This window comes from Halichoerus grypus, chromosome X (assembly GCF_964656455.1).
Source record: "Halichoerus grypus chromosome X, mHalGry1.hap1.1, whole genome shotgun sequence".
Lineage (NCBI taxonomy): Eukaryota > Metazoa > Chordata > Mammalia > Carnivora > Phocidae > Halichoerus > Halichoerus grypus.
The window spans coordinates 93410990-93434503 of record NC_135727.1 but is presented as its reverse complement, the minus strand read 5'-3'; the positions used below and the strand labels follow the sequence as shown (position 1 = coordinate 93434503).

The 23514-nt window shown below is 47.3% G+C and overlaps 1 protein-coding gene across 2 annotated transcripts in view; it reads right to left on the bottom strand.

The window, feature by feature from the left end:
- The window catches only part of DIPK2B (divergent protein kinase domain 2B), a 42061-nt gene extending 18829 nt beyond the window's left edge, over positions 1–23232 (bottom strand). For both annotated transcript variants that reach the window (XM_036106315.2, XM_036106316.2), the window contains exons 1-2: positions 22863–23232; positions 15031–15295 (exon numbers count right to left, since the gene is read on the bottom strand). In XM_036106315.2, coding sequence (XP_035962208.1) covers positions 15031–15295; positions 22863–23095 — 498 coding nt within the window. In that variant the 5' untranslated portion in view covers positions 23096–23232. The remainder of the gene's footprint in view (positions 1–15030; positions 15296–22862) is intronic.
- Positions 23233–23514: the final 282 nt, after the last annotated feature.

Sequence of the window (23514 nt, the reverse complement as noted above, 5' to 3'; positions counted from 1 at the left end):
AAAGATTGCCCTGACTGGCTCAATTTGGAGGGCTGAGGGAAATCGCCAACAAATGAGTTTTTACTCTTAGTGAATTTACTGTTACCAAGCTCTCCTAGCACCCAGGGAGAAAAAAGAGAAAGTTCGAGTGCTAATAAACCTCTGAGTTGACTTTCTGGTTACACACCCGAACACCTTTTACATGATTTGGTTGTTAAATATGCTTGCGACTCAGGGTTTAGGTTAATTATGTATCAGTGTTAATCAGTGTGTCGTAATTAAGACAATGATGATTCACTGTACCGGTTGTTCTGGGTAATGAAGCCGAAAGTTACAGAATGTTTCCTCAAGCTGCATTGTATTCAAAACCAGGAAAACCTATTTGGTTTTTGTTATTATGAGAAATAGCTCACAGTTCTTTCCTACTCCAGTAGACAGAATCCCCCCCCCCCACTTTTACTGAGATGCTTTCTGATTGTTTTTCTCATCTGGAACCCGGACACCACGCGAAGGTTCTTGGTTTGTTAACTTTTCGTTCTGCAAGTGCTGGCCGCCACAGCGACTATTGGAGAGAAACCGTTTGGATGATTCAAAAAGTTTAGACATCTAGGGGCGCCTGGGTGGCTCAAGTCAGTTAAGCGTCCGACTCTTGATCTCAGCTCAGGTCTTGATCTCAGGGGCGGGAGTTCAAGCCCCGCGCTGGGGTCCTCGCTGGGCCCACGTGGAACCTACTTTAAAAATAAATAAATAAATAAATAATAAAAAGTTTTGACATCTAAAAATGTCCTCATCATTCTCAGTCACGTCCCTTTACAGGCACAGTGCATCCTCAGCCACTGTTACTGGCACTGGAGAAGGGAGGGAACTTGGTACAGTAGCTGGTGCCCTCATCATCCATGATACGGTGGATTTGTCATCGACCCCCTCCCCCCTTAGGAAGTTTCTCTCTGCTACTGTTTGCCTGGGCTTGTCAACTCTGGTTCCTTACAGGTCAGTCACTGATGGCGAGTTGGGCTTGGAAGAGTAGAAGCAGAGACCGAAAATGAGCCGAGAGCAGGTGCAGAATTTGGAGTTTGCTTTGGATCCCCTCCGAGTGGATAACCTCCCCCGGAAGGTTGTGTTGACGTGAACACAACATTCAATTGAAAAAACGAAACAGGTTTGGTGGCACGGGGCAGGGCGCGGGCTGCAGAATGTTTCCCTGGCACAGGACGGCCAGCCTCTGACAGAGCTCTGGTTTCCATGTAAAACAGGGCCTCCGACTCTGGGTGACATCCCGTCCTCGGGCAGGGATTCTGTTGGTTTTCTCTCCCCCGTAGTCCCGGGCCTCATGGGCAGGACCTGGGTGCCAGGCGTCCTCGCTTCCCCAGGAACCCTGGGCATCGTCTGGCCTGTAGTGGTTGCTGTACCCCTTGGATGTGCCCTACCCTGCCCTTCACTCCCCCCCCGCCCCCGGCTACTTTCTTCCCCAGCTGCTGTTGTGTGTGTATGGCCCTGCCTTACTTTTGCTACCCAGCCTCCCCGACCCCACTATGGACCCTTGTCCATGCACCCTACCTACTACTTTTTGACCCATTTGTGGAAAGATCCCCTGTCCTCAAGTCACTTGTCTTTTAGAAACGCAAATTCTCGGTCCCTGCGCCAGACCTGCTGCATCAGAACCTCCGGAGCTGGGGCCCAGCTATGCCTGTGTTAACGAGCCTTCCAGAAGATTCTGATGCAGACTCAAGGTTGAGAACCGCTGTCCTACAGAATGAACGTCAACACTTGCTGCCTCCCAGTCCTGCTGTTGCAATGCCACCCACTGCTGTGGACGCACACCGTGATCTTGGACTTGACACTTAACTACTTTCCCCATTCACACCTTATTCCGCATCTTTGCCCGGCACGAGTTTCTTTTATTCTCTGGAAGATCTGCCAGGGACATTTCCCCCAGCCCATCCTTCCCCTCCCAGGTCAGATCACAAGTCCTCTAAGCGGCTTTCCTGACCTAAGCAAGCCCTCATTTTCTTCCTTCTCCTGGAGTCTGGTCCTCAGGCCCCGTCGTGCCTCAGTTCTCACGTGCTCGTGGACAGGCACGCTGGACACCAACACTTCTGTAACCTCCTCAGCTCCCAGTCCTGGGTGGGCACCCGGGAGGTCCTTAGCAAGCACATCCTTGGTCACAGATAGATGGATGTGCCAGAGCGCACTTACTTTGGGTGTCTGCTCCAACCCCCAGCTCCTGGGAGGCTGAGCCAAGCGGCCGGTGGTGGGTCTGGGAACGGTAATGTCCTGTCACGTTGGGGAGGAGCAGGGAACATGACCACATAGGGAGATCCAGTTTGCCGAGAAGGTGATGGAGCAGACAACCAAAAGAAAACAGAGATGAGAAACAATGTGGCCCCGGAGGCAGAGATGGGTTGAGTAGGCGCCTTGGAACTTCCTAGTTTCCATGAGGTCCCGATGGATGTATTTCTGGCACAACGAACCCCTCCTTTTCACTTTAATTGTTCCGAGGTGGTTTCTGATCCCTGCAACTTCTGATCCCTGAATAAGTTACAAGCAATTGTTTCCTTTTAGAAGACGTGCGTCATTTGTGGTGTTGTAGGTAACCCCTGTCGCTGAATTCCCCACAGTGTCCCTCCTGGTATCTGTGGTGCAGAGGCTGTGGTCAGGCCTCCTCCTTTCCTTGCCTCCCTATGCTCCTTGCTGTCAAACCTTCGGCAGCCAGAGGCTCGCTCGGTGGCAGTCGTGGCCCCCTCTTCCATGGGTAGCCAATATCTTGGATGACCCTGCCTATGGGAGTGGTGGCTAGTTTCGTCCTCCCATTGGAGTCTCTCTTTCTCTCTTCCCTCTCATCCTCCATCTTCCCCCACTCTGGGGCCCCAGGCTTTGCCACTGTGGAATTTGTGAGCTGCTCAACGATTTTCCACTGTGGCAGATGAAATAATCTTTGTGGCAGGCAATTCAGCTGATAGTTGGGACGGACAGGGCAGCTGATGCAGACGAAAACACATTATTTCATGGTCTGTCATTTTGATTCAGGTATGCCAAGGCTGGTCATAATTCTCCACTGGGCCATTTCGTTTTATGGGCTGCTGGGTTCCCCACCCCCACCTTTCTTTTTAAATCAGAAGACAGGACGCCAAGTGCTTCTGACAACTCACTTGTGCGTGCAAGCTTGCAGAAACTTCTGTAGGAACTCAGTGGCTTCTGCTGTGCAAAGGTCCTGTGGTCCAGGAAGCTCAGACAGAACCCCGATTGTCAGGAAAAGCTTCCAACTAGCCTTGTGCTTGCTTGGGGGAGGGGCTGCCAGGCTTCTGCTTCTGTCGAGGTTGTACCAACCCTATCCCTCAGGGTTCAGTCAGAGAAGCAGAAACACTAGGTTGTTTTCTCTTCTTTTTTAAAAAACAGGGATTTGACCTCACACAACTGACCTCACCCCAGCAAGGGGAGCCAGTAGAGGGGACACTGTGTGTGAGCTACAAAGTGGTCACGGTTTCCCTTCTGCCTTCCAAAACTCCCAGTGAAATCTTTCTGTAGCCCACTGGAAATGGAAACTAACAGGGAGGGGAATTCTGGGAAATTCCAGTCAGCCAGGCCAAGGTGACACGTTACAAAGCCACCCCAACATCTTGGTCTTTCTTTGTGTGTCTCATGGCGACTTTTCTCTTCATTAATACAAGCGAGAGTATGTGATACCATATTGTTACAGAAGAACGTGCAACATTCCATATATTGCATTTTCCATATATTTAAAGATTATTCTTATCATTTTTCAACTTATTCAACTTCTTCGACTTCTTTGTAATTAAGTTAATATGACTAGAAAAAAGACAAGAAGGAAGAACTCCAATGTGTTCACAGTGGTTGCCTCTGGGGGGTGGGTTCTAAGTGATTTCCCCCCCCACTTCCCTATGGATTTTAAAATATATATACTTTAAACATTTTTATAATGAATATATGTTACCTTGATGATTAAAAATAAAATTTAGGGGTGCCTGGGTGGCTCAGTTGGTGAAGCGTCTGCCCTCGGCTCAGGTCATGATCCCAGGGTCCTGGGATCAAGTTCCGCATCAGGCTCCCTGTTGAGCGGGGAGTCTGTTTCTCCCTCTGCCTCTCCCTTCACTCATGCATGGTCTCTATCTCTCTCAAATAAATAAATAAAAATCTTAAAAAAAAAAAAATTTAAAAATTGAACGGGAAGGGAAAGACCTGGTTTTGGGGGGTGAGGAGGGTGGTGGCAGGTGGCTGGGCTGAGGATGTGTCTGGGAAAGCAGAGGTGGGGCCAAGGGATACAGGTGACAGGGCTCTCTGAAGCATGCCAGAAGTGGTGCCCTGCCCCCTTCCAATGGGCGGGGAAGTGCTGAGGGTGCTGTGTAGAAGGACTTGGTTGGAAGAGCTCCCTGTGCAAGAGGTGTAGGGAGAGGGAAGGGGATCTGTCACGGGGACCTCCTGTGGGAAAATATGCTCAGGCAATCTGATGGCCTCCAGGGCCGCAAGCACTTGAGGTATTAAGTTTAAACAGACAACTAAAAGGGGAGGCCGTAGATGATTGGCCACTGGGCCAAGGGCAGGACTTCAGGGAGGACAGAAAGATCAGATGGACCCAAGAACAATGAGTGTTAAGAACGGGGTGAGCCCCGTGACTGTTCACACATCACTCTAGCCATCTGGCCATATAAAAATCAGGTAGCTTCACATACAGAGTCCCTTAGACCCAGAACCCTAGGAAAGGACAGTCATTTTAGGCTGAAAAGAAGAAGCTGATCTCAAAATACTAGAAGGTAGCTATATCTGTTGGTTAAAGCAAAAAAGTCACTTATGTTTTCGGAACTCCCTTCCCTACCAAAAGCATACGTGTTATCCGCTGTCTTGTCCCCAGAACTGGAAAGTGCCGCTTGTAAACGAGCACCTGCTGAATCTCAAGGATGGTGTGCAGGTCTCCACCACATCCAGTGCCATTTTGGGGGCCCTAGATGCATGGTCACCCTGGACCACTGACCTTCCTGGAACCTCTTGGTAGGGAGGCACTGCGGACCCTAGGAGAAACAGTGATGGAAGGCCAATTGATCTTTTGGTGTCTCACCTTCCCTTTGAAGTACAGTCCTCAAAAGTGCTTGGCCCAACTTATCAGGGGACCCCCTGGAGGAACCACTTTTTATTCTCCTGAGCAAGAGGCTCCCCATCAACTTCTCCCTTGCTGCCCTGGGTCAAAATGCCTTAGTTGTCTCTTTTCCAAGATAACGGTGTTGAGATCAAGCCTTGGAGAGTGTTAATGGATTACCATGTCACCATCCCTCCTCACTTGAATCCGTTAGACATTTCTGGTATCAAGAGTCCTATTCCAAAGAGTAGAAACCATGATACTGAGTCAAGCCAGTAAAGATGTTCTCTTGGGGAAAGTCAGGACTTTCGGAGACTCTGAAATCCCATGGCCTCTGGAGTTAGCCCAGGGAGTCAGCCCTGGTGGGGATTGAGAGTCACCCGGAAGCCATGAACAGTGAGTGGTGAATGATGTCCCATCCATTCGCTCATTCTATCACTCCTTCATCTCCCAAACATTTGTGAGGTGTCTACTCCATGGCAGACATGGATGAGGGAAGACATAGATGACTAAGAAGCAGTCCCTGCCCTCAAGCAGCACCCTGTCTGCTTTGGCAAAAGCCAAAAGAACGAAAACCAATGCCATGTATTCTGATCTGCTGTAAGTGTGTTATTAAGTCGGGTTCTCCTCCGACTCCCATGCTAGGCTTGGTTCCTTTTTTTAAATATTTAATAAATATTTTATTTATTTTTGTGTGAGAGAGAAAGGGAGAGAGAGAGAGAGAGCGAGTGAGCACATGAGCAGAGGGGAGGGACAGAGGGAGAAGCAGACTCCCCGCTGAGCAGGGAGCCCGGCATGGGACTCGATCCCAGGACCCCAGGATCACGACCTGAGCGGAAGGCAGACGCTTCACCGACTGAGCCACCCAGGCACCCCAGGTCCATGGTTCTTGAGAAAAAGAATACACATGAACCAAGCTCCATAGTCACGCTATCTTTTGCCCTGAGGGCATTTTCCAAGCTGCCGTGCTGTCTTGCTGGGTAAAGAAAACAGTTTGGGGCTTCCAGAGTCGCTGGGATTTGGGGGTAGGGTCTTATCAAGGAGAAAGCCATAGAGAAGGAGCCCCCCAAATACGTGTAAAAGTTCCTGCCAGGTCTCTGGCCAACTCCTAAGCTGCATATGAGCAGGTGGGTCTCCAGGCATAGCACAGAACCACAGAAGGCTGTATCCCTGAACAGAGATTTCAGAGGCTGCATACTTCCGGCAAGATGGAGGCTGGAGTTTGAGCCAGACATCTTAGCACCCTGGGCTTTGAATTGGACCTCAGGAAGTCCACACTCCAGTAGTAAGGATCATGTCCTACCAGCAAGGACCATGTCCCAGGAGCAAGAGCAACACTGAAGAAGATCTACACGAACAAAGTCTAACCCCAGCCTCAACATGATTAAGGCAGTGATTCTCAACTGGGGGGGGGGGGCAATTTTGCTCCCTCCGAGTTGTTTTGCAACATCTGGAAACATTTTGGGTTGTCCCGACTGGATGTTGTGATGCTATTGGCATCTAGTGGGTGGGGGCCAAGGATGCTGCTAAACATCTTACGATGCACAGGACAGCGTCGCCTTCATCCTCCCAACAAAGAATAATCTGGCCCCAAATGTCCATAGCTCTGGGATTGAGAAACCCTGGATTTTGGTGATCTGGGAGCAATGTAATTGGCTGCTAGAACAAAAGTCAACAGTCTTTGAAAGAAGATAATATAAATCAGAACCTCTACAATGTATTATCCTTAAAACCCAGCATACAATAAAAAAATTGCCAAAAAATGTGAAGAAGCAAGAAAAACCAATTGGCAATCAAGAAAAAGGAAAACAACCAGCAGAAGCAGAAGGAGAAGCAGAGATAATCCAGAGTTAGCAAGTATGGAATTCAAAGCAACTATGATTAAGATTTTAAGAGAAAAGAGGAAAAGACAGACAAAATTGATAAAGAGGAGAGAATTTCAACAGAGAATTAGAATTTATTTAAAAAAACCCACATGACATTAGAAATACAAAATGCAATATCTGAAATTAAGAACTTATTGACTGGATTTGATACCAAACTGGGCACAGCAGGACATATGATTAGTGAGCTATATATGAGAGATAACTCATGGAAGCTTCTAGAAGTAAACAGGGGAATACTTTTATGACCATGGGATAATCAGGATGCTAAAAGCATTAACCTTAAAATAAGCAGTGAATAAATTGGACTACCTTGAAATGAAGAATTTCATTTCATCAAAGGATACTTATTAAGAGAGCAGAAAGGCCAGCTGTGGAGTGGGAGAAGATATTTGTAATACATATATCCAACAAAGAGCTCGTATTTTAGAATATAAATGTAAATTTCAGGAATCAGTAAGAAAGGCAGATGACCCAATAAAAAAGGGACAACTTAACCCCAGGGTTTTACAAAAGACGAAATCAAAACAGTGAAAAAATATGCGGAAAGGGTCTCTATATTATTAGTTATGAGAAAAATACAACTTCAAACCACACAATGAGATACTGCTAGACACCCACCAAGATGACAAAAATGAAAAACTCACAATATCAAGTGTCGATGGAGATGTGGAACAATGGAACTCTCTCTTCCATTGCTTATAAGAGGAAATCAGTACAACCACTTTGGAAAACTGGTAGTATCTACTAAATGAGTCCCTATGTATGTGCCATCATCCAGCAGTTTTACTTCCATAAGTATACTCATGTTCACCAACTGACATATATAAGAATGTTTGTAGATAATGTTTTAAAATTCCAGATTTGGTAGGGTTCTTTTTTCTCCTCCTTTTTATTATTGTTAATGTCTGATGCTATTGCCTTTTATTTATTTTATTATTTTTTTAAAGATTTTATTTATTCATTTGAGAGACAGAGACAGAGAGAGCACAAGCACGGGGAGAGGCAGAGGGAGAAGCAGACTCGATCCCAGGACCCTGAGATCATGAGCTGAGCTGAAGGCAGACACTTAACCATCTGAGCCACCCAGGTGCCCCTGCTCTTGCCTTTTAATCAGAGAAAGTGGTCCATGTTATTTCTACTTTTTAAAATTTATTGAGAGGTTTTGTGGCCGAATAAACTGTTTTTAGAACACAACCAACTTATCAATTAGTTTCGTCATTAATTTTTTCGAGTGAATGTCTTTATAGATATCTGTTATAGGTTATATAGTTTCACCTCTGTTTACTTCATATTATGTGGACATATGTAGAGGCACAGCCAATTCTCAGGCCTCTGAGCCAAGCAAAAGAATTTGTTCCAGGGCGCCTGGGTGGCTCAGTTGGTTAAGCGACTGCCTTCGGCTCAGGTCATGATCCTGGAGTCCCGGGATCAAGTCCCACATCAGGCTCTCTGCTCGGCGGGGAGTCTGCTTCTCCCTCTAACCCTACCCCCTCTTGCACTCTCTCTCTCACTCTCTCTCTCTCTCAAATAAATAAATAAAATCTTTAAAAAAAAAAAAAGAATTTGTTCCAGCATATATCAAAATAGGGGTATTGAGATAGCAGAGGAAGAAATCATGGCAAGAACAAAGGATGGCTTGATTTATTTAAGAACGGGTTTGGTTGGCTAACACCCAAGTTCAAGGAAAGCTGAGAGCCCCGTGAAGGCAGAGCCTGCAAACATCTTGATGTTTTTCCAGCCTTCAGTTTTGCCTTGACTGTGGACTGCCTCTATTCTGCTTTTGAGCTCTTTGGGAAAGGAACCCCTGGTGACTCATCTCACGTCTACCTTCCCTGAGTCTTCTCTTGCCTCTCTTCGATTGCCCAACTTGTTTGTGTCAAGGTGGGGAACACCTTTCACTATCTTCTTTTCACTCACGAGTTCCATCAGGAGTAATTTAGGACTCAGTTGAGCAGACAGGCTGAGTGATCTGTTAGTCCCTTTTCTATGAGCCTATGATAAAATGGAGGCCTGGAAATGAATAGGTTAGTCTCTAGCCCATTCCAAATAACGTGGTGGCCACAAATGCCAAGGTGATGACGTCTCAGGGCTTGTAACTCTCAACAAATGCCATGATCCAAAGCCTTAGTTGTTTCAACTGTCAACAGTTCCGTGACTGGAAGGAGAAAGTGGGCCGGGTGGAGCTCAGATCCATGCCGTAATCTCTCCCCAGTTGGCTCCTGGAACTCCCATGGGCGACAAAAAAAGCACCATTGACTACTTCCCAAGGGTCATGGGGAGCAGGGTCTCATGACCACAGTGTACCTCGGAAGGGCCTCTGCTCTCCTGAGACGGGTCAGCCAGAGGGTGTGTGCTGATGTTCTGGGAATATTGACCTATGGTGGGACTGGCCAGGCACTTTTAGTAGCTTATATTTCCTTTTCCATTAATACTCATCATCTTTGACTCCCGTATGAGATCAGTACGAAAATGGTATGGCCACCGATCAGCTGTTTTTCTTTTTCTAGCACCAATCTGGTCATGTTATTTAAAAAAAAAACAACAACAACAGCATATGTAACTTTTTGGAAGGGTCCTTGACCTGGTAGCCTGTGAGAGATTAAAATCTTTATGGTCTGAAAACTAGCTGCGACTCTAATACAAGATTTTCATCTTTATTCAAACACGTTATCATAACCCGTCTCGTATCACAGTGGGTCCCCGCCCCAGCGGAGCATCGTCTCCCAGAGTGCAGGGACCTTGTCTCGACACCCTTATCCCCTCCTAGGGCCTTGCCTAGGTCCAGCAAAGCCCTCTTAACCGTTTTTGAATTAACTTTAAGCACAAATGAATTTTATTGTAGTATTTACCTCTAAAACCATATTCTGATTAAATGGTTAAGACGCATTTTGCTGAATTTGCTTACTGCCCCTAATTCTATCTCTTTAAACAACCAACCAAGACCGAGGAAGTAAAATCGCCCGCCATCCTTGTGTTGGACGAAGCCGCCTGAACACTATACTGCCATCTAGTGGGAGAAAAGGCTCGGCGGCCACGGAATCCGTTCCCACTGGCGGGGGGGAAACAGGGTCTGTGTTTAGAACAATGTCAGAAGCAGCCGGTAGTTGAGGGGATGGGAGGGGGACACAACGGGGGATATGTGTTTTCCTCCGATTAGCCACGCACTGCTGAGGGTGGTTGCCTCTTTGCACTTGGCATAATAGCAGAGGAAGCCTTCTTTGTGGTTTTTCGAACAGGCACGTCATGATAAACTGGGTGGTGTTCTTGGCTGTGGTTCTATCTGTGGGCTAGTAATTTAGGCTGTGGGATATTCCCATCAGAACAATGCAGTTTTTAGAAGGAGAAAAGTCACGGTTTTATTAGCATAAGTCACACACACACACACACACACACACACACACTCACTCTGTGTTGCTTCACCCTCTTGCTGCAGTGTACCGCCTGTGGCTCAAGAGAGTGTCCTTAATACAAAGCCGTGCTTGGCCCTGCAGGAGTGGGGAGCCACGGACTCCCCGGCTCAGCCTCTAATGGTGACCCCTGGGGCTTTTCATCCAAGTTGACTTTATTTATTCATAAGCAGAACTCACAATCGAGGTTCGGAGGGCCCTGCACCTGTCACATCCCCCCTGCCTTCAATTTTCTTTTATTTGTTTGACTGTTTCTCTTCTCTTCCTTGTCAGTTCTCTGAGCAAACCTGTGGGCTCCCTGCGGCCCCTTTTCCTTTCCCAAACACGCACCGGCATACACACACACAGATACACACTCTGGAGGGCCCTGGCCTAGATCCCGGTTGGAAAGTGGCTTTTGAGAAAATCAGGGAACACCCACTCAAGTCATGGTCGACAGAATTCCTGGGGCCGGCAGAGCTGTTCGGCCAAATCTGGGATGAATGGTCACTCTGAAACAGGCTGCTTGCTCAGATCATCGAGAAGGATTCTGGGGACACATCTGAATTTTGTGGGCAGGGGGAAGGATGCAGGGATGTTTTAGGAAGGTGTGAGATAGTCATGGGATGGACAAGTACGAGTATTACCATATCGGTTTTACACACAAATGGTTTCTTGGAGAGCTAACAGTGAAATGCTATTAGCTGTTAACATCCTGGCATGAATTAAATTATTGGATTAGCTGCCCATCACCTCTTGGGACTCCAAGGGAATGAAGTCACAGGATTGGTGAAGTTTCTATGGGGCTTATTCTTCCTTTTTGTTTTTAGTTGAGGTGAAATTCGCATAACATAAAGTGTACCATTCTCTCCATTTTAAGGTGTATAATTCAATGGCTTTTAGTATACTCACAAGGTTGTACAAATATCATCACTCTAACTCCAGAATTTTCCCATCACCCTCAAAAGACACCCTGTGCCCATGAAACATTCACTCCTAATTCTCCCCCTCAGCTCCTGGCAACCGCTAATCTGCTTTCTGTCTCTATGGATCTGCCCATTCTGGACATTTCCTATACATGGAATCCTCCAATATTTGTCCTTTTGCATCTGGCTTCTTTCTCTTAGTGTAATGTTTTGAAGGTTCATCCGTGTTGTAGCAGGTATCAGTCCTTGATTCTTTTTTATGGTCAAATAATATTCCATCATGTGGCTATAACATGTTTCGTTTATTCATTCCTCAGTTGATGGATATGTGGGTTGTTTCCGCCTTTTGGCTCTTGTGATTAGTCCTGCTGTGAGCATTCACATACGAGTTTTTGTCTGAAGACTCATTTTCGACTGTCTTGGGCAAATGAGTGAGTTTCCTTCACCCCCACCTTTGGTGATGATGGATCCATTTTAAACCATCTGGGAGGTGAGTTTTGCTAAGAAGAAAAGTGTGGCAGTTTGGGTGCTGCCTGAATGGGGCCTGGGAGGAAAAGGGTGCAGAACACCTAGGGCATTCTGTGGGATCCTAAGGCGAAAGGGTCTCTGGAAAGGAGGACAGGAGAGGGAGGAGGTGGGGCCCAATGGGGTGCCAATAACCTTGAGCTCTGGTGGATGGAGGAAAAATGGGGTTTGTTCAGCATTTATAAAATGGCTGCTGATATTTTTCTGTTTTTTTTTATAAGGAAAGGAAAATAATCATGTAATATACATTGGTTAATTGAATTTAAATTTAAAAAAGGAAAGGAAAAATCTCTGGTGGGTGGGGATGAAAAGACGAGTTAGCAGAGAAGTGAAAATGGGTGTGGCTTTGGATGTGTCTTAACGGGGTGTTGTTAATGGATGTGTTTTTGTCAGAAAGAAGGAAAGTTTGTTTGGCCACATGTTAAGGTGAGAGGACAAATTTGGTCGAGCAAATTTTAGCACAACACACTGAAGAAAGGGATCCTCTCAGTACAATAATGTTGCCATGTATTTCTATGGCGATGGACTTTTTCTAAAGCATATGTAAAGCTCATTAGGATGAATGAATCGGATAGAGAAGGCACTATTTGCTGCCCTTTGAGAAGGAAGAAATCAAGGGACGCCTGGGGGGCTCAGTCGGTTAAGCATCTGCTTTCGGCTCAGGTCATGATCTCCGGATCCTGAGATCGAGTCCCGCATCATCGGGCTCCCCCTTCAGCGGGGAGTCTGCTTCTGCCTCTCCCCTCTGTTCATGCTCTCTCTCTCTCCCTCAAATGAACAAATAAAATAATAATAATAAAAAGAAATAGGAAATCAAGGCATGCAGCAGAGTACCTGCTGATAGTAGTCATTCATCAGGATTGTTAAATAATAAGTGAAGCAGAGTCATCTCAAGTCAAAGAATGTCAGAGCTGGGAGGCTCTTTGAGATCATCCACCAGGCCTCCCCTCAACCCGCTTTGGGAGGAGGGATGTGGGGGCAGAGTGGGGAAGTCCTGCGCTTAAATGCCACGTCACCTGGTTGGTGAGTGGACCCAAGTCAATAGTTTGTCCTCTGTTCCCTTACTGAGTGTCCTCATATCATCCATTATATTGCTTTGTGGTGGTTTGTGTTCTTACCTGTCCTCGCCGGGGGGCCACCTGCTCCTGGAGGTGGGGCTTGTGTCAGATTCATTTTCGTGTCCCCAAGATAAAGCACAGTGTTGAAGCCTATTGACCAGAGGCACGGGAAGCGGCAGCTCTTTGCTCTTCCTGGGTCTCTGCTCCTTCTCGTTTGGCCCCAGGTTTGAGTGGCAAAGCCAGGGCTCAGACAGTTTCCAGACTCCAGAGATCTTTTGTCTACACCACAGTGTCTACACTCATCATGGTAGGTGATACTAGATGTCCTGGGCGGGGTGCTTTGGACTTGCCGGGGTCGGGGTGGGGGCATGGGATAATCCCCACTGGGTTGTTATTATGGAAATCTCTAGAAGCTGAGGGAAAGAGGGAGCTTTCCTTAGTTCATCGGTCTGGCCACTTTCCGTGGGATCTCAAGTGTATCCTGAGCACCTGGCTGTCCTTTGGTGTGTTGTGCAGGTCCCAAGTGGAGGTAAGTCTGGAAGCAGTGCCTTAGGAGAACTGTGTCCTTCGGCATGGAACCCGTCAATGATGGGGGCCGGAAGAGGTGACGGGATTTTCAAGGGGGTTCTGAAACGATTCCCTGTGGATCTTGTTTTGCTTTTCCTGGGGGACTTCCACTTGTTCCTGAGCACATAGTTGAGGCAAAGCGGGAAAGGTCTCACATTGGTCCTTCCTGTGGCTCAGTACTTGCTGTGGCCAGCCTGCAATTGGCAAGTGGCAGGTACCCAGGCCAGGGCGTGGAGGGTCTGTCTGCGAGTGCAGAAGGAGAGGCGCAGGGCGATTATACTGATGGTGTGGACCACGGTGGGGGCTTTGTTATCTGTCCTCTGTTGTCGGGTTCTGCTCAGTGTTGAGCAGCCCCGCACGGGGTTCTTCTCACCTGAGCCTCTGCTTGCTGTCTCCTGCACAAACTCCAAGACCCGGATGTTGGATCCCGCCACCTCCCTGGCCTGGGCATGGCTTGACTTCCTCTGGGTCCTTCTCTCCCCACCCCACGGCAGTGAGATTCATAAAGTGTAGAGTACAAAAGGCTCCCATTGGGAAGCGCGATGTCAGATGGCAGCCATGTTTCCCACAGCTTGATTGCTCCTGATTGTAAAGCAGTGTCCACACAACCCAAGGGCAAAGCCACATGGTCTTGTGACACAGATGAGATATCCAGGGACCAGTGGTTCTTCTTTGCTTGGTGCCCCTCCTCTTGAAGAGGCCAAGGGAAGGTCTGAGTGCTTCAGAAGTCCCTCGAGCAGCCTCAGGTGTCCACGTGAAGGGGGCTTGTGGCCTGGGGAGTGCAAGAGGTGGCCTCGGCATCCCCCCAAGGGGGCCAGTTCGAGCCCTCCAGCCTTGTCATGGCAGGGAGGTTGGGGTGAGCCTCTTCTTTCCCATCTTGGCTGAAGGTGAGACACTCCTCAGTCCTCTGAGGGGGCATCTTCTGCCATCAGGGACCCAGCAGGGTGTGTGGGGAGGTACAAGGTTGTGCTGGTTTGGGTGAGGAAGCAGGATCCCGGGGATGATAGTGCAGGAGGGGGGACCAAGGCAGGGTATGAGGGCGCCAGCAATGTGCTGAAGTCCTGGAGGTAGCCTACTGGGGGAAGTGAGTGGGAGCTCTCAGATGGGAAGAGGGAGCTGTATTATCAGAGCCTACTTCTGTCATGACTCAGGTTTGGTTCTTCTTTCTGGTGGGAAATGGACGAGGAAGCTGATGTCCAAAGTGGGCTCTCTGGATGGTGAAACAGGGTGTCTAGGAGAGCTTTCAAGAAAGGGCACAGTCTGGAAGTTGGCAAAGGTCCCCCGAGAAGCTTGTAGGTGAGCTAAACCCTGGCCGGGGGGAGGGTTGCTAAGGGTCATCCCATCAGTTCTTCAGACCAGAGGTAGCAGCCAGAAACTGTTTCCCAAATAGTTGCGGAGGGTCACATCAGCGAGAGTGGAGGATGCCAATGGGAAGGGTCACTATAACTAAACCTGTCTAGTTACCGTCTTGTCACAAGCCACTCTGCTTCGTGACATGGGTTTGGTCCCACTTCAGACCATGACTCCTTTTCCCCACATGGAGATGTGAGATGAGAGTAGATGCCTCCCTCCCGCTTGGCCCCTTGTCTCCTGCCTCACGACCAGCACACTCACCTGCACCAGGTCCGGGGTGAGGCGCTTGGCCTGCAGCCATTTCTGGAACCTCCTGGTTTTCCGCAGGACGCGCTCGATGCTGCAGGTCTTCGGGGCTGCTGCAGAGGCGCAGATTCTCCTGTCTGAGATGTCACTTTGCTGTTTGCTGACCAGCCTGGAGACCTCCACGGGGCGCCAGGTTTTGGAATCATCTGAGTAATTTGCAGGGTAAGAAGGCAAGTAGTCGGGAGGTAGTCCAAGGGGGGAGGCCAGCCAGCTGTCAAACCTGGAAGAAGAGCCCTTTTATTTATTTTATTTTTTAATATATTTTTCTAAAAATTTAAAAAATTTATTTATTAGAGAGAGAGAGAAAGAGAGAGAGCACAAGCAGGGGGAGCTGCAGGCAGTGGGAGAGGGAGAAACAAACTCCCTGCTGAGCAGGGAGCCCGACGCGGGGCTCCATCCCAGGACCCTGGGATCATGACCTGAGCCGAAGGCAGACGCTTCACCGACCGAGCCACCCAGGTGCCCCCAGAAGAGCCCTTTTAGGATCTGCTTGGAGCTGGAGGGATGAAGCGGGGGCCAAGGAGGGACTAGCTATATTGTCAGAGCCAGCAGAACCTGGGGACAGGGAGACAGGCGACAACATCCTGTCTGATCCATTTCTCCTCCTTTGACTGGGGCACTCCACTCTTCCTGCGAGAATACTACTTTTGTTTCCTCAAACTCAGGGATATAAATATGTGATGTCAGAAAAGGTGAGCTAGATACACGCCAGACACATGCTTTATCCTCTTCAGGCAGCTGACGCAGAAGGACTAGCCATGGCTTTTTGAACTTCTCCATGTAAAGACGGCAGCTTTACACATGCTGGTGCCTTAGATTCTCCTGATACCCCATCCCCACTTTACAGATGGGGAAACTGAGGCTTATAGAGCCTAAGGACCTCACCCAAGTTCAGACAGTACATTGCCAAGCAGACGTGCAGACCCAGGGCCATCTGTCAGCAGAGCCCATGATCTTTCCCCTTCCCAACACTGGTTCTAGAAACAGCCCACCCTCTGACTAATGGCTGGGTCTTGGAACCATAGTTGGTGAAGAGGCTTCTGGGCCTGCACTCAGAGGAGCACTACCTCTGCATATCCCACCCTTAGTGGCCCCATCAATTTTGCCTTCAATCCAAAGATTTAAGCCATCCGTACCAAGCAAGTCACAGGGAACAGTGGCTGGAAAATGGTCACCAAGTTCAAAGCCATCTGGGATCCAAGACGTGTGTAATGCCACACAAAAGCCTGGTTGGTCCTTAATCCTTCCCTAGGACCCCTTTGCTAGTTTCCTAGGCCCCACCTTGACCTTTTCTCTGGTCATTCTTCTGGCCACATGCCAACATTCCCATTAGGGGAGAATGTGAAATCTTCTTCTGATTTATGTAGGAAAAATTAGGAAGGTAACATTTACTTTCATGATTAATAAAATTAAGCTTCTGAGATGTGTTCTATATTTAATTCAAGTCAGAATCTGGAACTTATTATTGGGCATTATTGGACAGCCTCATGATCATGACTTTTGGGGGAATTAGCATTTTGATTGGCCCCAAACTCTACACTGCTTTGTTTTCTCACTTACATGACGCAGCTTCACCCTAAGAGACTGCAAGCTTCTCAAAGAAGGTGCTCCAGCAGAACCTGTTACTTAGCACCTTCCATAATGTAGTAGTGCCGTCCAAACTGCAGTGGAAGTAGACCCAAAGAATTCTGTTCAAGAACATTGCCACAAATCTACTTAAAAAGGTGAAACATTGTGGGGCGCCTGGGTGGTTCAGTCAGTTAAACGTCTGCCTTTGTCTCAGGTCATGATCCCTGGGTCCTGGGATCGAGTCCCACATTGGGCTCCCTGCTCAGTGGGGAACCTGCTTCTCCCTCTCCTTCTGCCTCTCCTCAGCTCATGCTCTCTCCCTCAAATAAATAAATAAAATCTTGGGGCACCTGGGTGGCTCAGTCGGTTGAGCGTCTGCCTTCGACTCAGGTCATGATCCCGGGGTCCTGGGATCGAGCCCGGCATCGGGCTCCATGCTCAGCGGGGAGCCTGCTTCTCCCTCTCCCTCACTTGTGTTCCCTCTCTCGCTGTGTCTCTCTCTGTCAAATAAATAAATAAAATCTAAAAAAATAAAAAATGAAAAATAAAATAAAATCTTGAAAAAAAATAAAAATAAAAAATAAAAAAAATGAAACGTTGTAAACGAGCAGTGAATCAATTTCACCGGCATTTTCAGGACAACCATTGGGAATGGTCCTCCCCTCTAAGAGGATAAGGAAGGGCAGAGGGCCCCGAGGCAAGCCTGTCTGCTTGTTCCCTGCAGCTGCTCTTGCTCCTGAGGGTTCAACCCCCTGAAAGGCCTGTGACTGAGGATTTATGATAGGTGGTTCTCTTAGACATCGATCGTAGCAACACGCATGTATGAAACACGTAAACACACCAGTCACTGTGCTAAATGCTTCGTGAGTAGTAATTCAGTTAAACCTGGCAGCAAACCTGCGAAGTCAGTACTGTTCTTAACCATGCAGATGAGGAAACTGAGGCACAAAGAAGTTAAGTAATTTGTCCAAAGTCGTACAACCAGAAATTGGAGGAAGCGGCATTCAAGGCCCCAGAGCTTGCAATCTCAAGTGCTTTGCCCTGGCCTGGTCCCCTGTCATCCTTTGTATGACTTTGTGGGAACAGATTGGTAGGTAACATTATTAGGGGTTGTATCTAGCAGTATCATAGTTTCAGAGCTGGAAGCAAGCAACAAGGTCATGTGGTCTAATCCAACCGAGCCCCTCAACATGGAGGACAGCGTGGTGGCGTGGGGCAGAGCGACAGTGTTGCAATGACAATAAAACACTTTCCTCTTGCATGCTCCTCATGCTTACAACCCGTCAAACACTAAGTCTGTAGACATGCCTTCCTAAATATTTCTTGCCTCCCTTTCCTTTTCTCCATCCCTCAGCTTTGCCCAGAACCCTTAAAACATCCAGCGTCTTCCCAAAAGCTCTTAGGACACAGCTCACACTACTTAGAGCACTTCACAGCTTTCTTTCTGGGCCCATCTCCTTCTACTCCCCCTACAACCTTGCTTTGTTCTCACCAAACCACTGATCATCCCTGGCTAAGCCACATCGTTTTGGGCCCCTGAGCCTCCACTCACCTGGTCATGTGCCCATCCCTTTGTCTGAGATACTTTCTTCCATTTTCCCAGTGCCACCACTATCTTCCCAATGGAGAATAAACTCCTGCAGGGCTAGAACTGGGCTTCCTTCAACTTGGTCGCTCAGTGCCTAGCAGACGGCTGGGCGCCAAGTTAGTGCCCAATGCATTTTAGTTGGATGGATGGATGGATGGATGGATGGATGAATGGATGGATGGACGGGTATTTGGATGTATAGATGGATGATAAGTGAGTGGAGGGATACATGGAGGGCTGGCTGGCTGGCTGGCTGCAGAGGGATGGTTGGGTGGAACGATGCACAGATGGACGCCTGAATGAATGGGTAAATGGACAGATGGGCGCATGTGTGGATGACGGAACATGTACACGGATGCTTTTGCCATAAGCTCTGGGGCCCCGCAGCTCCCGAGACCTCTGAATTGATTCGAGGAAGTGAGTTAAAGCAATAATTGCTATCATCTTCCGAGATGAAAGAGACAGACAAGAGCAAGGGAGAAGAGAAGGCAAAAACAAGCCTAATGATTTACTTATTTTAAAAATACTGCGAGCCCTCCACTACTCAGTTAGAAGTTTTTAAACTTTCTTTAAGACTCTGGGAGTGGGGGGTAGGGATGTAAGGCCAAGTGAGTACAGTAAGGAAGGGGAGGGAAAGCAGGGAAAGCACCTGCCTTGGTGAGAGCCCAGGAATCTCTAGGAGCAATTCTGATCAGAAATACTCCTGCTAAGTCCTCCATCTCCACCTTTCTCCCCAACCTGATCTGCACATACATGAATCCTGATCAATCAGTTCCTGCTAGATCGCACCAGCTGGCGTGATTGCTTAGGATTTCACAGATAGGTATGTTTTCAGCGGGAAGACTATGTCAATCAGGTTTCCTCTTGTTTTCTGGCTTCCCTTAAGTTTTTTTTTCATTCAGGATTTGAAAGTCCAAACGGAACGCATGGGAAAACTGGTACTGAGAACATTGAAATGTTCAAAGGTTAACGGTTGGGTATGGGAAGCATTAGATTTATCATCAGCGTTCTTGCCAAAGAGAAGATAAGGAAAGATGACAGTCATCTACCAATGACGTGTCTTCAGCTTCCCAGGCTCACTCTCTGCTGCCAAACAAACAAGTTTTTGTCCAGTTCTTACTGAGGCCCTGGCCTGGAATGCTAACGCTTGCCTGGTTATAGCATGTCAGCCAAACAGCTGAGAGTTCGGGGTGAGCTTTTTCCTAAGGTATTATCATAGTCATTTGCAAAAGTGAGAAAATATTTGGAGATGAACAAGACGAACAAACACTCTTAGAAAGAGAGGCAAAGGATATGAACTTGTAGACAATTTAGCAAACAAAAAAGGAATAGAAATGGTCAGTACTATATGTTGGCTAATTGAATTTAAATAAAAAAAGAAATAAATTAAAAAATAAATAAAAGAATTATACAAAGCCCCCCCCAAAAAAGAAAGAAAGAAATGGCCAGTAAGCCTGAAAAAAAGGCTCAACTCAGAAGACATACAAACTAAAAATAGTAGTAATATTAAATATTTGTGAGCATGCAAGAAGTGAGCTCCATAGGTAGAAGTCTCCATTTGGAGATATATACATATATAAAGTCTCCTAAAAATGCGCTATATTTTGTGACCCAGAAATTTCCACTTCTGGGAATTTGTCATAGGAGTTTTTGATTGATGTGCACAAAAATCGAGCAGCAGGGATGTTCAACATAACACTGTTTATAATATTGAAAAGAGAAAAAAAAACTAGTTGTCTCACAGCAGTGGATTAGTTAAATAAATTATGGTTGACTGATGCGGTTGAATACCACAAAGCCATTAAAAATCAAATTGTGGATGTATCATTTGCAAATATCTTCTCCCATTTGGTGGGTTTGTTTGTTTGTTTGTTTGTTTTGTTGATGGTTTCCTTTGCTATGTGAAGATTTTTTTTTTGGTGCAGTCCCAAGAGTTTAATTTTACTTTTGTTTTCCTTGCCAGAGGAGACATGTCTAGAAAAATGTTTCTATGGCTGACGTCGAAGAACAGTTAATAATGTGGAAAGGTGTTCCTGACATACTGTTAAACAAAAGTTTACAGAAAAGTGTACATAGTCTGATCACATTTTTGCTGAAAAAAATTTTAAATCCATACTTAGAAAAAAGGTGGCAAGGATATGTTAACTAAGGGGTGATCCCTCCGTGGAGGAATTATACATGATTTTCATTTTGTGCTTTCTTCAGTATTTCTTGAAAATTCTAAAATAAACAGCTATTACTTTTAAAATAAGGAAACAGTTGCTTACGCTGTAAAGAACTATCAACAAGTCCGCGTCCCCAGACCCACTCACTGCCTCTCTCTGGGGCTTTGCGCTTGAAGAATGTGCATTCTCAACATGGAGAGCCCTAAACTCCAACCCACCCCACCTGATGCTTTCCCGCTTGTCTCTGCACACATCCCTTTCGGGCGCACATGGAACATAAATTCTGAGGGAGCTGAGGTAATATCCTGAACTTGAATGGAACACAAACCTATTTGGGGAAATGCTTCCTGAATTTGACCAATACCTGCCTGGTGAGAAAAACTTCATTTATTGCCACTTGGCAAAGAGTCAACTGTACGATTCATATACTCTTGTTCAGTTACCTCGAGGAGGATATGAACCTGGGACTCTCCTTCAGTTGAATCCCATAAAGGCCCTCCCTCCTGTCGGAAAATCTGTCTGTATTCTCCCCGCCTCCTTTCTCCGAGGAATCAGCCCCACTTTACTCATGTTCTTGGTCCTCTCCATCCCATTTCTTAGACGGGATGGAAATCTTGTGTTCGCTTTCAACATTTCCATCTTTACTTTCTGTCACACTGAGTTGGTCAACAAAATGACTTCTCTAGCTGAACCCACCCCCTGGCATCCTTCCTGCCCTGCTTTGTTCCCACTGACCTTTCTCCTGGACTAGGAGAACTGGTCTGGCTGCCCCTGCCAGCGTCAACCAGTCCATCCTGCACACTGCTTTCTTTTTGTAATTATTATTTTTTTTATTTTTTAAAAAATTATTTATTTATTTGAGAGAGAGAGCACGAGCAGGGTGGCAGGGGGAGGGGCAGAGGGAGAAGCTGGCTTCCTGCTGAGCAGGGAGCCCGATGCGGGGCCCGATCCCAGGACCCTGGGATCATGACCTGAGCCGAAGGCAGACGCACATTTCTTTCCAGGAGATCCTTCCAAAACACAAGTCTCATCTTGTCTCTACCCCACTAAACTCCTTCACCGTTGCCTGCAATAGAGCTTCCCCGGTTGGGAAGGTCTTTCAACTTTTCACCATTTGAAATGCCTTAAAAAAAAAGCCTAAGGGGGAAAGTCTACATCAATATGATATCTATCATCTCGCAAAAGTTCCACATTTTTGATTGATATTTTCTATTCATTATATTTGTTTAGTAACTTAGTTGAATAATCAAATGTCTTCGGTTAATACAGATTGGAAATCAAATTATTGTAAATTAATGTTGTTTTTTGGTCACTAAATTTTACATGCCTCAGATAGGTCCCTGGGGGAGGGCTGCAGAGAAAGGCCTATTACAAAGGGTCTTTAGTATCAAAGAGGTGGGGAACCGCTGGCCCACAGGAGAAGGTCCCAATTCCTTGGCATGGCATTCAAGGCCCCTGGCCCATCTGCCTCTTCCAATGGCCTCCTTCTGCCACGCCTCCACATAGGTCCCATGCTCCTGCCTCTAAGTGCTTCTCGCCTCTCCGGAGCCACACTCCGGGCCATTGCTTTAGCTTGTCCTTCTACCTTAAGCCCTTCTCCTAAATTTCAGCTCATCCTTTAAAGGCCTTGCTCTGAATGCCTTCTCCAGCCCCCATTTGGAATTAGTATTCCCCTCCTTGGAGCTCCCGGAGGTCCTGTACATTTCAGGCCACGTCTTATTATTGTTATTTGTAACATGGCTCCCTCCTCCTGAGCCCCTCAAGGGCAATGACCAAGAGTTACAGTGATGTCATTAGCCCCCCTTGCTGGGTCTTGGCTGTGGTCAAGACTCATTGACTATGTGCTGACAGGCGTGAACTCCAGAGTGTGATACCATCCTTGGTGAGATCCAAATGCATCACCATTTACTAAACTTGGGTTTTCCTCTGCATTGGAAAATTGGTTCCGAAACTTTGGAGCAAAGTGCCCTGGTTTAAATCCCAGATCTGCCACTTACTAGGGAGTGACCTTGGGCAAGTCATTTAATCTTGCTATGGTCACTCTCTGAGTAATGAGTGCAAAACATTAACATTCTGGGATGGTGATGCAGAGCAAATAAAAATAAGCTTTAAAAGGTCCGTCACATGGTAGGCCTCCTATTAATTTTATTTCCCTCTTTTTATGAGAAATGAACTTGGTAAACTCAATAATCCCGGGCTACTCCATTCATAGAAAAGAACACTTTAAGCTCCCACTTCAAAAGAAAACTTTGGCTTTAGCATTTAGGGCTAGAATTCAGCTTCATACCTTACCCACCCCCCCAACCCCCCGCCCAACGTCAACCCATTGCCGCCATGATGACTTGACTTTGCTTCAGCTCCCACCCAGAAACTGCATCCTGACTCATTTTCAACAAACTCCTGGACATCATCACATGAAGGGAACAGGAGTTTGCCCCTCCGAGTTATCTAATGGAGATTCTGACCTTATTTCTTCTTTAAAGAACTTCTTGCAAATTGATGTCCCGATGCAGGCATTGCATTTATCAAGACCGAGGAAAGTCCTTCCAAAATTGTAGCTGGTTCTGCTTCGGGGCACCAGAGAAGGAGAGGGAGAAGCCAGCGAGGAAAGAGAACAGCTCAGGGCTGAGACCCACAGCAGCAGCACGGGCCGGCCTGGGCCAAGGCCGGCAGCCTTAGGCCCCAGCTGGGGCTCCATCTCCTGCTCAGGATTCCCCGCTGCAGGCTTCAGCTGCCCACTCAGGGCTGCACAGAGGTGGGTCTTGGCAAAAGAGAGGGGGCTGGCTTCAGGGCGCTGACCCCATCCCAGCTTCCCCAATTTCTGTTTGAGGATGCTAAGGAGCTTGGGGCTAACAGGGCAGGGGAGGAGGTGAGGAAGTCCATGGAGGATGCTGATAACACCGTTTCCAGAGTTACTCTTCCTCTGTCTGGGGCGGCTGCCTCGGGCTGGGGAAGGGCTGACTGGCAGATTTTGGGAAGGACAATGGTCAGGGCTTCCCTGTGCGGTCCTTTCAACAAACACAGGATATCCTGGCTGGGCAGGAAAGGTCCATTCAGGATGTGTGTCCAACCTGGATTCCACCTGGGAGTTTCAAAGGATCCTGAAGGCCTCCACCC